The sequence below is a fragment of the Erythrolamprus reginae genome, chromosome 8 (assembly GCF_031021105.1).
Source record: "Erythrolamprus reginae isolate rEryReg1 chromosome 8, rEryReg1.hap1, whole genome shotgun sequence".
NCBI classification, from domain to species: Eukaryota; Metazoa; Chordata; class Lepidosauria; order Squamata; family Dipsadidae; genus Erythrolamprus; species Erythrolamprus reginae.
In genome coordinates, this window is record NC_091957.1 from 26,240,629 (window position 1) to 26,255,578 (window position 14,950).

The following is a 14,950-nucleotide window of genomic DNA, read 5'->3' on the forward strand; positions in this document are numbered from 1 at the left end:
AGGCCATGACCTGTTGTTAGGATGGCATGCTTTTTTATGGGATGGGAAAGATACATGGTACATACTGTTATTTGGGATTGCCATGTCTGCCTATTGTAGTTTATGCTTTTACAGTTGTAATATCACTTTAAGGACTTTGACTGGCTAGCCATAAGAGGGTGCTAGTACTCTCCCCTGTCGATGATGCTGGATTGCTCATTCACCTTTTTGCATTTACCTTGAGGGGGGAGTGTATTTTGCTTAGTGCTTGCTATGTGCGGTTTGTAGATTATTTTGCTTAGTGCTTGGTATGTGCGGTTTGTAGATTATTTCTGCTTTATGTATATATGTAAATAGTACTTATTCAGCATACTAAGTCTGTGTCATTATTGGCTGTATCACACATCCACACTCTTCCTTAATCTCTGCTCAGCGTATGTCGAAGGTCGTGTAGCCTAGCTGCACCGAGACATACCAACAGAACCCACAAATATGTTAGACAATATATTATCAGAAATTCAATTTATGAGACATGGACCAAAATCAAAAGAGCTCATTATCCACAAATTCCGAAATGGTTCTCCAGTATGGAAGCCATGATGCACCTGAACACCAAAGACTTAAATAGAATGGTCATTTACTATCAATTGTTGGATGAAAGAGGTGAATTGAAGACTAGGAAAAAAATGAAGAGTGGATTGGTGGCCTTATACCCAGATCGCTGTCTAATAACTATTCCTTGTTCCGGCTCCGTGAGCTCAACCCAGGGCACTGGTGATGAGTGTAACTCTGGCCCTGGGCTCAGGTTGCTGCTGCTCAATGCCAGGTCGGTGGTAAATAAAGCTCTCCTCATCCAGGATTTAATCCTGGATGAGGAGGCCGACCTGGCATGTGTAACTGAAACCTGGCTGGGCCCGGAGGGAGGAGTTCCTCTCTCGGAAATTTGCCCAGCCGGGTTTCAGATATGGCATCAACCTCGACCCCAGGGAAGGGGGGGAGGAGTGGCTATTATAGCCAGGGAGCGCCTTTGCCTGCGTAGGCTCGTTGCTCCGGAGATTGCAGGTTGCGAGTCCCTCCTTGTGAAGTTGGACTTAGGGGTTCAGGTGGGCTTGTTTCTCACGTACCTGCCTCCCAGCTGCGTGGCACAAGCCCTGCCTGTGCTACTTGAGGAGGTAGCCGGGTTGGCGGTGGAGTTCCCCGGACTTACTATCCTGGGGGACTTCAACCTGCCGTCACTCGGCGAAACCTCTGGGTTGGCACAGGAGTTCATGGCCACCATGACAGCCATGGACCTGACTCAAGTAGTAGAGGGTCCGACTCACGAGGGAGGGCACGCACCTGACATGGTATTCCTTTCCGAGCAACTGAGTAATGGTCTGAGACTAAGGGGCTTAGAAGCTTTGCCTTTGTCATGGTCAGACCATTTCCTACTACGGCTTGACTTCCTGGCTCCAATCCTTCCCCGCAGGGAGGCGGAACCAATTAAGATGTTCCGCCCCAGACGCCTGATGGACCCAGAGGGCTTTCAGATGGCGCTTGGGGTTATTCCAGAGGCACCCGTCCACAGTTCGGCGGAGTCTCTTGCGGAGGCCTGGAACAAGGCCGCAGCGGAGGCTCTTGACCGGATTGCGCCTTTGCGACCTCTCCGTGGCGCTAGACCCCGTAGAGCTCCATGGTTCAGCGAGGACGTCTAGAGAAGCGATGGAGGAAGAGTAGATCTGAATCTGATCGAACACTTGTAAGAGCTTTTATTAAGACTTACAAAGTGGCGCTCAAGGCGGCAAGATGCGCGTACCATGCCGCCTTGGTTGCATCAGCAGAATCCCGCCCGGCCGCTCTGTTTAGGGTGACCTTCTCTTTCTGCTCAAGATCCCCATGGACAATTGGTGGGCCACTGTGTGACACAGAATGCTGAACTCGATGGGCTTTGGCCTGATTCAGCACGGCTCTTCTTAGGTTCTTATGATGATGTCAATTATTCATTGATTGTTATTTGTAACGGTGTTGTTCTTTTTGTATTTTGTTTTTGTATTTTGTAAATGTCTGTTTGTCTATTTTTGGTTGTTATGTTTTTAAAGAATTACAATAAAAACTATTTATTAATTTAAGAAATTAATTTAATTAATTAATTTATGGTTTATCTTTTAATGAATGGTGTAGTATTATTTAGAGTACATTAATAAATCATGGTTTAGCACACCATGAGAATTCAGATCCGACCTTTTGGGGGTTTTTAGGTTCCAGGAGTCAATATCCAAACTGGTCAAGGACTTCCTCTACAGCCAAGTTGTACAATCTCCCATTGAACTCTACACGGATTGGCTAACTGTGGGACACGTAGATGAATTTGTCAGCTTCGTGCCTGCTCCAGACTGGAAGGTATGGATCCATACTTTTCTTTCAAACTTAAAGCTTAAAGTCCATTGCAATCTCCTCCCATGTTGGCTTGCTACTGGTTGCAGCAGTCGGGGGTGGGTGGGTGTTGTGTTTCAAGGTCGTTTCTTCACTGTGGCGCAGATGGTGCAACTTTTCATATACCTATCCATGTCTTTTTGCCGTGTCACCAGAATTGCCTCTGTGCTTTTTAGGAACCTGAAATGGCCTGCTGGCTTGATATCATGGTTTCTATATCAAGGCAGCTTAGGAGGCTGGCCAACAGCTGCAGGCAGAATTGTTTGACATTCTGCATTTCCACCCAAAGGAAGGAATTGGCTTAACCAAATATTGCAACTTTCCATTCTCAAGAGCCTGGAGAAAGGCAGCTGGACTAAATGCAATAGCATTTAGACTTATATACCACTACACACTGCCTTACAGCTCCCTCTAAGCAGTTTACAGAGTCAGCCTCTAGCTCCCATCAAGCTGGGTCCTCATTTGATCCACCTCAAAAGGTTAGAAGGCTGAGTCTACCTTGAGCTGGTCAGTGTCAAACTTCTGGCTATCGGCAGAATTAGCTTGCAATACTGCATTCTAACCACTGCAGCACCATAGCTCTGAGAAATGAAGATAGAACAGAGAACGGCTGATAGAAATGAAGCAGTTTTTGGATGAGAAGCAAAACAACTACAAGGGAAAACAGAGTCCACTTGTTTACTGAAAAAACTCCTTTGGAACAACCAGTTGGTATATTGCAATTCTGAGCTATTTTAGGGAGCTTCATTGAATTTCTAACTCAACCTGTTTTGCTACCAAAGGAATAACAGAGTCGGAAGGGACCTTGGAGGTCTTCTAGTCCAACACAGAGGAGAGATATTCACAAGGATCAGTCCTAAGGCTTTAGCAGATGACTATCTTCCCTAAAAACCTTGATATGAGAAAAGACTTAAATAACTTACCCATCTTCTCCTCTCCTCTCCACCTTTGTGATGGATGAAAAACCTGCTATGGCGATCAAAATGTCCATTCAGCACTGGCTGGCTGCCCTGCGTCAAGCTTCTCCTAAGCAGCTAAATTCTTATTTTTACGCTGCTAGTCCTCTCTGTCCCATCTGCCTTACTCCCTTTCTTACTCCCTCATTCCAGGGTTTCCGCATGCTGCTGGCCAGCCCGACAGCCTGCTTCAATCTGCTGGAAGAGAAGAAAAAGGAAGGCCACGGGAAAGCCAGAAGGCCTGAAGGTCGGGTGATTCATCCTCTTCTGTGCAGGGCTTTTAACTTAAACGAAAGTTAACTGGGAAGCCCAATGTTTGCATAGGATGCTTCATTTTCTGAAAAGGATGAGGTCAATTGTTGGGCTGGGTTGTGTTTCTGCCTTCCAACACGGTCTCCCCATTGGGAACCAGCAAGGACTTTCTCTATTGTAGAATAGTTACAATAATCCTTTGCACCAAGCACTGGGCTTCTAACTAGGGATGAAAAGAAACATGCACACCAAAAACCAAATCATTTTGCTTTTTTTGAATAGGAATTAAAGTTCAGATACGTGGTCCGCAGCCCCGTTCCATATCAGAAATCCTTGCTGACAGATTCTTACGCGAGTGGAATGAATACTGCCAAGTAAGACCCCACCTATACTGCTATTAAATCTGGAGACCGAGTGATCCAACAAAGAGGACTAAGGGGTTATTCATTGTTCTGTTCAGATGAGGATTTATTTATTTATTTATTTATTTGCTTGTTTGTCAAAATGTGTACACGGTAATAAGTATATATGAAAATGGACCCCGCTTTCCAATTAAATTCTAAAAACTTCCAGGGATTACAGGTATCCTTGATTTACAATATTTCGCTTAATGGCCATTTCAAGTTATGACGACACTGAACAAAGTGACATAGGGATCCTTTTTCACACTTAGGACTGTTGCACCATCCCCATGGTCAAGTGACTTATGTTTTGATGATTGACAACTGACTCAGGGTCACGTGATCTCTTTTTATGGATCTTCTGCCAGGCCAAGTCAATGGAGAAGCCAGATTGACATAATAACTGTGTTACTAGTTTAACAACCACAGTGATCCAGAAAAATCTTGAAATGGAGTGAAACTCACTTAACAAATGTCTCACTTACATATATTTTGGGCTCGATTGTGGTCCCAACTCCACTATTCCCTGCATTGACGTTATGGTTTCATTGAACTCACTTTGTGGGCACTGAAATATTAAGTGTGGCCTCTCTCTACTTTCTTTTCACTGAAGCTTCTCTTTCTTCCCTTTTCAGAAGTGCATTAATTGGAACAGAGACATCCTTCAAGAGCATCTGGGCCTGGCAGAGGAAGACATTATTGAGATACCTCAGCTTTTTCATCCTTACTTCAAATTACCTAAGAATTTTGTTCCTCAAGTGATCAATGCTTCTGCTGAGGCCTATTTCCCAGACATGGTAAGACTCCCATCCCAAGTGGATTTTGAGAAGAACCAGCTAAGAAGTCACCCAACAGGTCCTCCCAGTCAAAGGTTCAGTTTACTTCAACTTCAGTTGTCCTTTGGAGAAGCAGTGGGCATCTCACCTGGAGCCAGATTTGGCCTCCTGGTTGCCAACCCTACTCAAGGCAAGGTTGGTGGTAAGACAAAAAACGCAACACTCAGTTTTGGTGTGCTGGTTGGATACACACATTACAAGAAACAAAAGTTTCTTAAGACAGTGGTCTCAACCCTTTGGGGCTTGCTGGCCCAGTTGTGGGAGAACAGGGGAACTGGGCTGCGTGAGTGGCAGGCCAGCGCACACGCAATCCTTGAGCAAGGGGTGGGCTGGCACACAGATGTAGCTCGACTTGCATGATATCAAGCTGGCATGCATGCAAGTGCCCACTGGCCCATCACTCATATGAATTGTTTCCATACACGCACATACACTCTAGCCAGCCATTTACATGGCCCAGTAGGGTGCTGCAGCCCCAGGAGTGGGGACCCCTTCCCTAAGACATTGTTTGGCTCAAAATATTGGGTGAATCCAGAAGGGGGTCTTGTGTTCACTTCTACAGCATCCTTCTGAACAGTTCAAAAATGAAGCTACACAATCCCAGTGAAGGTGGAAAATCAAGATTTAATTGTCCCTAGTAAAGAACTTTCTTTCATGTCCAAATTTTTATTTTATGAATGGTGTGCATGCATAAGAGTTAATTGGTTTTTTATGTAAATGGGTTTTATTGGGGTTAATTTTTTTTAGAGTTTATATTCAACTTCTTTTTATTACTGTATCTTTTTGTATTGTTATTATGTTGTAAGCTGCCCTGAGTCCTTCGGGATAGGGCGACATAGAAGTTGAATAAATAAATAAACTTAATCTCTTTGAGGTTAAGTTTATTACAATTTAAAATCATGCGGATTGCAATCTAACCTATTAGACCACTGGTTATCTCCCTTGTGCAGGTAAATATGATTGTTCTGGGGAAACACCTGGGCATCCCAAAGCCGTTTGGACCTGTCATCGACGGCCAATGCTGCTTGGAGAAAGAGGTCCGACGTCTCCTGGAGCCCTTAGGGTTGTCCTGCAATTTCATTGATGACTATGGAACTTACTTTATCGCCCATGGCGATGTTCATTGTGGTACAAATGTCCGTCGGAAGCCCTTTTCCTTCAAGTGGTGGAACATGAAGCCTTGAGGGCCTCATCATGCCTTCTAGTTTTCCACCCAATCAAGATGATGACCCAGACCTTCTAGGTCTTCTTCCGCATTTCCACAGGAAATCCAGTAACTTTTCCAATAATCCCTGGTGATTCCTCTTTCAGTTGTTATATGAAGGTGCTTGCAGGCTTCTCTTGTGATTTAGACTTTCTCCAGTATCTAAGAAGGCTTTTCTCATCTCTAAATGTATCAAGTTTGCAAAATGTTGTTGGTTGTGTTTCCTCAGTGAGCCAAAAGAACAGAGGGCAGCTAAACTCAGGCAAGGTGATCTAATCCAGGGGTATCCAATCCACAGCCTGCACACTGCAGACCCACCCCCGGTTTAGCAATACATCACGTGACAACAACATGATACCACAAGTTTGACACCCTGCTCTAATCCTTCTCCTTATCCACACATAATAATTCTAAAACTAGTTATAGAGATCCAGCAAAACATTTCATAACCCTAGTTGGTTCATGGTCCTTCAAAGAATGCGATTTCTTTCACCTCACCAAACCTCATCAGCTCAGGTTTAGTTAAGTAAATAAGCCAAGCCAGATTGTCAGAAATCAAGAAGTCCACAAAACACATTCTAAAGATAAACGTCCAACAGATGTAGAACGTTTTCCAAAAAACAAGTTAGTCCACAGTGTTGAACCTGGGAAGAAAAATAATTTTTGACTTGAAAGTGCTTAGTGGGTGGCCCCAGATGTGTTGTGAAGGCTGGGAGTCCTTCCAATTGTACAGATCAAAATAGTAATGAGTAATCAACCCATATTTCAGTTTTATGTTGATTTCTATCATTTCAACCACTTGATTTGCAAAGAGGCATTATGAGGGTGTAATGATTGTGAAGTTCATATTTCTTTGGCTATTTGTTTTTAAATGGAATGTGCAGTGCTGAATTATTTTATATTTAAAAAAAACATGCATAGGCTTTTCTCACGGATCTACCATTTGTTTGAATAAATTGTGAAGAACTTAAGCATTCTGTTCCATTTTTTAAATCAATGCATCCGTTATACAATCATAAAGGCAGAATGATTTTGAGACCATGTATACAGGCAGCCCTTGACTTACAACAGTTTGCTTAGTGACCGTTCAAAGTTATGGCACTGAAAAAAGTGAGGGTTTTTCAGAGTTAGATCTTTGCAGCATCCCTGTGATGATGTGATCTAAATTCAGAAGATTGGCAACTGGTTCATATTTATAACCATTTCTGTGTCCCAAGGTCACGCGATGCCCTTTTGCGACCTCATGACAAGCAAAGTCCGATACACTTACTAAACGGGTTACTAACTTATCAACTGCAGCAATTCATTTAACAGCTGTGGCAAGAAAAGACGTAAAATGAGGCAAGCAGAACATTTGATGTCCATTGTGGCCATACATTGAAGACTATTAGTCCATAGCAAGGAAGGATTCAAAAATAATCAGAGCAAGGTGCTATTATAGACGCAATTTACATGGACTTCTATAAAGCCTTTGACTCAGTGGTATACGACAAACTAATTCTAAAACTAAAATCCTATGGCAGCAATGGCAAACCTTTTCCTCAGGTGCCAAAAGAGCATGTATGTATGCATAAGTGCCCACTCCAGGGATGGGCTACTGTCCGGGCAGGGGGGAATGCAGTGGGATAGCGAAAATGGAAGTCCACACCAGAGCACCCAATTTGCACTGAAAGATGTTGAAAGAAAATGCTGGGTGTTTTCCAAGCCACACCCACAGTGTGGTAGTAAAATTTTTGGTAGCCCCTCATTGGCCCACACCCATAATTTAATGCCTGTGGAGGGTGAAAACACCTTTCCCTATCCCCCTGGAGGCCCTCTGGAGGTCAAAAACAGCCTGTTTCCAACTTCGGGTGGGCCCAGTAGGTTCGTGATTTGCCCTTCCCAGACTCCAAAGGCTTCCCTGGAGCTGGGGGAGGGTAAAAACGCTCTGCCCCATCCCTCTGCAGGCTCTCTGGAAGCCAAAAACACCTCCCAGAACCTCCGTGAGAGCCAAAAATCAGCTGGCCAGCACACATATGCTGAGTTATTGGACCTGACCAATGGCTCATGTGCCAGCAGATATGGTTCCACGTGCCACCTGTGGTACCTGTGCCATAGGTTCACCATCACTGTCCTAGGGCATCTCTAGACCTTTACATAATTGGATAGGTGTGTTCCTGTCAAACAGACAAGTGGTCAAAAATAAGGAGTGCCCTATCAAATCCTGCACCTCTTAACAGCAGTGTCCCGGAAGGCAGCATTCTAGGAACAAAACTCTTTATATTTTACATAAATGATCTTTGCGATCATATTATAAGCAACTGCATTCTCTTCGCCAATGATGTAAAACTATTTAACACTACCAACAATGCTGCTGCCCTTCAAAAAGACCTTGACTTTGTGTCAGAAAGGTCAAACAATTGGCAACTCCAAATCTCAACCAACAAATGCTCTGTCTTACGCATTGGCAAAAAGAATCAGAACACAAAATAAAAGTTGAGTGGAAAACTACCTTGTAGATGACCTTCACTCTGCCAAGGACCCTGGAGTACTCATATATAACGATCTAAATGCCAAAGCCTACTGTAACAACATTGCCAAAAAGGCATTAAGAGTTGTAAACCTAATCTTGCGTAGCTTCTTCTCTGGTAATATTACACTACTAGCCAGAGCATACAAAACATTTGCTAGATCAATTCTTGAACACAGCTCATCTGTCTGGAACCCACAATGTATATCAGACAGTAATACAATTGAGAGTGTCCAGAGATATTTCACAAGAAGAGTCCTCCACTCCTCTGCTCGAAACAGAATATCTTACGCTGCCTTCAGTATGACCTAAGTGTAGTTCACAAAACTATCTAGTGCAATGTTCTACCTCTCAATGACTACTTCAGCTTCAACCACAATATATTGTATGAGCACACAATAGGTACAAACTTAAAGTGAACCACTCCAAACTCGGCTGTAGAAAAAACGACTTCAGCAACAGAGTGGTCAATGCCTGGAATGCACTACCTGACTCTATGGTTTCATCCCCAAACTCCCAAAATTGTAACCTTAGACTAGGGATAGGCAAAGTTGGCTCTTCTATTCAAAGTCTGCACTTCTATTACTACTAGTTTTTTTCTCATCATTCCTATCATTCTTTTCCTCCCACTTAGGACTGTATGACTGTAACCTGTTGCTTGTATCTTAAGATTTTTATTAATATTGATTGTTTCTTCATTGCTTATTTGACCCCTATGACAATCATTAAGTGTTGTACCACATGATTCTTGACAAATGTATCTTTTTCTTTTATGTACACTGAGAGCATATGCACCAAGACAAATTCCTTGTGTGTCCAATCATACTTGGCCAATAATTATGTTCTGTTCTATTCTATTCTATTCTATTCTATTCTATTCTATTCTATTCTATTCTATTCTATTCTATGACTTGTGGACTTCAACTCCCAGAATTCCTGAACCAATCATGCTAGCTCAGGAATTCTGGGAATTGAAGTCCACAAGTCATAGAAGAGCCAACTTTGCCTACCCCTGCCTTAGACTGTCTACTCTTGACCTCACCCCATTTCTAAGAGGTCTGTAAGGGGTTTGCATAAGCGCACCAGCATGCCTACCATCCCTGTCCTAATGTTCCCTTTTATTCATATTCATTTCATGTATTCAAATCATGTCCTTGTCCATCTGTCTGGGAGGAGTTTGACTTGGTGACACCTGATGAAGTGGACAAGGCCATTGGAGCTGTGAGTTCCGCCACCTGCTTACTGGATCTGTGTCCCTCTTGGTTGGTTTTGGCCAGCTGAGAAGTGACACGGAGCTGGGTCCAGGAGATTGTCAATGCTTCTTTGGGGAGGGGGTCCTTCCCGGCTCCCTACAAGGAGGCACTTGTGCGCCCCCTCCTCAAGAAGCCTTCCCTGGACCCATCCGTGCTTAATAACTACCGTCCAATCTCCAACCTCCCCTTTATGGGGAAGGTTGTTGAGAAGGTGGTGACGCTCCAACTCCCATGGTCCTTGGAAGAAGCTGATTATCTAGGCCCTCAACAGTCAGGATTCAGGCCCGGCTACAGCATGGAAACTGCTTTGGTCACGCTGATGGATGATCTCTGGCGGGCCCGGGACAGGGGCTTGTCCTCTGTCCTGGTGCTTCTTGACCTCTCAGCGGCTTTCAATACCATTTACCGTATCCTTCTGCACCAGCTGGAGAGGTTGGGAGTGGGAGGCACTGTTCTCCAGTGGTTCTCCTCCTACCTCTCCAGTCGGGGTTGGAAGTGGGTTGGGAGTGAGGGGCACTGTTCTAAGGTGGTTCTCCCCCTACCTCTCTGGTCAGTCGCAGTCAGTGTTAGTGGGGGCACAGAGGTCGACCTCTAGGTCTTTCCCTTGTGGGGTGCCTCAGGGGTCGGTCCTCTCCCCCCTGCTATTCAATATCTACATGAAACCGCTGGGTGAGATCATTCAAGGGCATGAGGTGAGGTATCATCAGTATGCTCATGATACCCAGTTATACATCTCCACCCCATGTCCAGTCAGCGAAGTAGTGGAAGTGATGTGCCGGTGCCTGGAGGCTGTTGGGGTCTGGATGGGTGTCAACAAGCTCAAACTCAACCCCGACAAGACAGAGTGGCTGTGGGTTTTGCCTCCCAAGGACAATTCCATCTGTCCATCCATTACACCAGGGCGTCCTCCTTGATCCACAGCTAACATTGGAACATCATCTTTCGGTTGTGGCGAGGAGGGCGTTTGCACAGGTTTGCCTGGTGCACCAGTTGCGGCCCTATTTGGACAGGGAGTCATTGCTCACAGTTGCTCATGCCCTCATCACCTCGAGGTTTGACTACTGCAACACTCTGTACATGGGGCTACCTTTGAAAAGTGTCCGGAAACTTCAGGTTGTGCAGAATGCGGCCGCGAGAGCTATTGTGCGGTTACCTAGGTTTGCCCATGTCTCTCCAACACTCTGTGGCTTGCATTGGCTGCCGATCAGTTTCCGGTCACAATTCAAAGTGTTGGTAATGACATATAAAGCCCTACATGGCATCGGACCAGAATACCTCTGGGACCATCTTCTGCCACACGAATCCCCGCAGCCGATAAGGTCCCACAGAGTTGGCCTTCTCTGGGTCCCATCGACTAAACAATGTCATCTGGCAGGACCCAGGGGAAGAGCCTTCTCTATGGCAGCCCCGGCCCTCTGGAATCAACTCCCCCCAGAGATTAGAATTGCGCCCACCCTCCTTGTCTTTCATAAATTGCTTAAGACCCACCTATATTGCCAGGAATGGGGGAATTCAGACATCTCCCCCAGGCTTATATAGTTTTATGTATGGTATGCTTGTGTTGTATGGTGTTTAAATGATGGGTTTTTAGATGCTTTCTTTTAAATATTAGATTTGTTACATTGTCACATTGTTATTATTGTTATTGTGAGCTGCCCTGAGCCTGCGGAGAGGGGCGGCATTCAAATCTAATAAATTATTATTATTATTATTTATTATTATTATACATATATATTATTTAATACATGTGTAGTGCCTACCCTCGTAAGGATCGCTGGAATCTGAGTTCTCCTGGACCTCTTTGTCTATGTCAGTCCACTCTGGTCCCTCTCTGAAGAACACCTACTTGCCAAGGTCACGCTGCGGGTTGGTGGTCAGCCTCCTATCAGCAGGCAGGTCATGAGATGGGGTGGTATTCAGTTGGCTGTTTGGAGTGTCTTCCTCTTTCTCTCTCTTTACACACTTTTGAACTGTGCACTGGGCTCTCCTTCCACAGCCTCTGCTTCTTCGTTGTTGTTTCCTCTACTTGCCTCCTTTCACTCAAACTCTTCTCTTCCTCAGGCTTGCATCACAGAAGCTTATCCTATCCCATCCTCTTCTATAAGGCTTGGCCCACAGAAGCTTCTGCTATCCTATCCCTTTACAGATGAAACTTGAAAAATTATAGTATTGTGCAAAAGTTCATTTATTTCCGTAATGCAACTTAAAAGGTATAATGTATGAGAGAGACCCATTGCGTGCAAGGCAAGATAGTTCAAAATGTGATTTGTCATAAATGATGATGGGGTACAGCTCATGAAAACCCCAGATTCACAATCTCAGAAAATTAGAATATTACACAGGCTGTGGAAACTTCACACTGGACTTAAAGCATCTTGCAGTGGGTGCCTCTCCATTCTTCCTCCATACTCTGGGTTCCGGGTTTCCAAATGAGATGCAAAGGTTTCCATCGTCTGTGTTGATTTGGGGAGCCATGTCATTTATTTATTTTTATTTGTTTATTTAATTGTCAATCATGTATAGGATAGTAGTAGTTTGTATTAACATAAGTAAAAAGTATCATCTGCTGGTGATGGTCCACTGTGCTTCATTAAGTCCAGTGTCAACGTAGCTGTAAACTGGGAGATTTTGGAGCACTTCATGCTTCCTTCAGCAGACGACCTTCCTTCAGCAGGACTTGGCACCTGCCTACACTGCCAAAAGCACCAAAACCTGGTTCAATGACCATGGTATTACTGTGCTCGATTGGCCAGCAAACTCGCCTGACCTGAACCCCATAGAAAATCTATGGGGCATTGCCAAGAGAAAGATGAGAGACATGAGACCGAACAATGCAGAAGAGCTGAAGGCTGCTACATCCCGGTCTTCCATAAGACCTCGGCAGTGCCATAGGCTGATAGCGTCCATGCCACGCTGCATTGAGTCAGTAATTGCTGCAAAAGGGACCCAAACCAGTACTGAGTACATATGCATGCTTATACTTTTCAAAGGTCCGATATTGTTCTATGTACAATCCTTTTTTCATTGATTGCATGTATTATTCTAATTTTCTGAGGTTGTAGATTTTTCATGAGCTGCACCCCATCATTATTACAACTATGACAAATCACGTCTTGAAGTATCTTGCCCTGCATGTAATGAGTCTCTCTCACATACTGTATTACGTTTCACTTTTTAAGTTGCATTACTGAAATAAATGATCTTTTGCATGGTATTCTAATTTTTCGAGTTTCACCTATATTTTTCCCAGACTTGGCCCACAGAAGCCTCTGCTTTGCTATCCCTTTATTTCTCTCAGGTTAGTCCCATATAAACCTCTGCTGCGCTATCCCTTTATTTCTCAGACTTGGCCCAGAGAAGCCTCTGCTATGCTATCCCTTTATTTCTCTCCGGCCTGGCCCACATAAACCTCTGCTATTCTATTTCTCTCAGGCTTGGCCCACACAAACCTCTGCTATGCCATCCCTTTATTTCTCTCAGGCTTGGCCCACACAAACCTCTGCTATGCCATCCCTTTATTTCTCTCAGGCTTGGCCCACACAAACCTCTGCTATGCTATCCCTTTATTTCTCTCAGGCTTGGTTCACAAACTTCCCTTCTTCTCTCCCGCTTTTTCTCCTTCTTCCCCAGCCAAGCCAGTGTCCCTTCCCTTGCGCTCCCTGTCTCCACCCCTTCCTTTAAAACCCTCCTTTTATTCCCTCTTTCTCCCTGCTACACATGCTTGACAAAATAAATAAATAAAATAAAAATATTTTCAATACCCCTACATGGGAAATATGGAGACCCTCTGAAGAATTTTGATTTTCTGCTTCCTAAGGTACAGGTGGCCTGCAATGGCTCCTTTTCACTGAAAGGGCATTTCATTTTATAGATAGATGATAGATAGATAGATAGATAGATAGATAGATAGATAGATAGATAGATAGATAGATAGATAGATAGATAGATAGATAGATAGAAACAGAAATAGAGAGATAGAAAGATTGATAGAGAAAGAAAGAAAGAAAGAACGAAAGAAAGAAAGAAAGAAAGAAAGAAAGAAAGAAAGGAAGGAAGAAAGAATTCTTTATTGGCCATGTGTGATTGGACACAGAAGGAATTTGTCTTTGGTGCAGATGCTCTCAGTGTACATAGAAGAAAAGATACATTTGTCAAGAATCATAAGGTACAACACTTAATGAGTGTCATAGGGGTCAAATAAGCAATCAGGAAATAATCAATATTAATATAAATCTTAAGGATTTATATTTATTAGTGTACATTCAAAGTGACAATAAAGTTATTCTAAATCTAATTTTAATCCCAAACTGGTGTACTTGAATCCAGCAGTCTCCCTAGTTTTCAACTTTTAGACAACTGGTTAATTTGCAGCTGGTTTTCCTTGCTAGATGTTTAATATAGAAGTCTAATTAATAAATAATATTTTTAGAATTGCATTTTTTTGCCATGCAAATTGTTGTTAATTATTGTTCATTCCTTAGCAGGTTGAAAACAGGACATGGAATTATCTGGAAGAGCTGGGTATGTAAGACACCTTTTCTTCAAAATGATAAGTTGAAAGTTACTTAAGTTATTAAGCGACAATAGACAATAAGATAATGGTCCACTTTGAAGAAAATTCTGGAAGCATTTAGAATTTTAGGAAATCGAGGATTGAGAAAAGATTAATCCCACCAAAAAAGATGCAGAATTTTCTGTTGGAACAGAAATGGCCAAGGAGCGGTTTGTGAAAATGTAAGGTTTTGAAGCTTGCTTGTTTTTTATTTGTTCTTCTGCTGGAAAAGGGAAGCCAAGATCCAAGTCAAACTATAAACTGAAGACGGAAGGAAGTCTGCCATTAGCGGTCACATTTTTTGGAGAATGCGCTACTGCTTTGCTTGGCAGCCCCAAAGCAGTTTTACTGAAATACTTGAGGTGGGTTTAAGCTTTGATGAGCATCTGCTGATATTTTAGTGGTCGCCACATTGGTCATCTCTCTGAAGCATAGAAAGAGAGAGTAAGATCACCAAGGAGGGTGGACAGAGATGTTGCAGATGGTTGAAGTCAACAGAGGAAGGCCAGTGAGAAGGAGCCACCACAGGCCTTCCTGTCCAAAATTCTTTACAGGGTCCCCATATTTCTCTTAGGATGCAGGGGTATAGATAATAA

The 14,950-nt window shown here is 43.6% G+C and overlaps 1 protein-coding gene across 1 annotated transcript in view; it reads left to right on the forward strand.

Moving 5' to 3' along the window:
- The window catches only part of LOC139170770 (protein-arginine deiminase type-3-like), a 35,992-nt gene extending 28,981 nt beyond the window's left edge, over positions 1 to 7,011 (forward strand). Inside the window, exons 13-17 of the mRNA XM_070758277.1 lie at positions 2,217 to 2,358; positions 3,501 to 3,594; positions 3,882 to 3,973; positions 4,636 to 4,797; positions 5,787 to 7,011. Of these exons, the coding sequence (XP_070614378.1) occupies positions 2,217 to 2,358; positions 3,501 to 3,594; positions 3,882 to 3,973; positions 4,636 to 4,797; positions 5,787 to 6,020 (724 nt within the window). The 3' untranslated portion in view covers positions 6,021 to 7,011. The remainder of the gene's footprint in view (positions 1 to 2,216; positions 2,359 to 3,500; positions 3,595 to 3,881; positions 3,974 to 4,635; positions 4,798 to 5,786) is intronic.
- Positions 7,012 to 14,950: the final 7,939 nt, after the last annotated feature.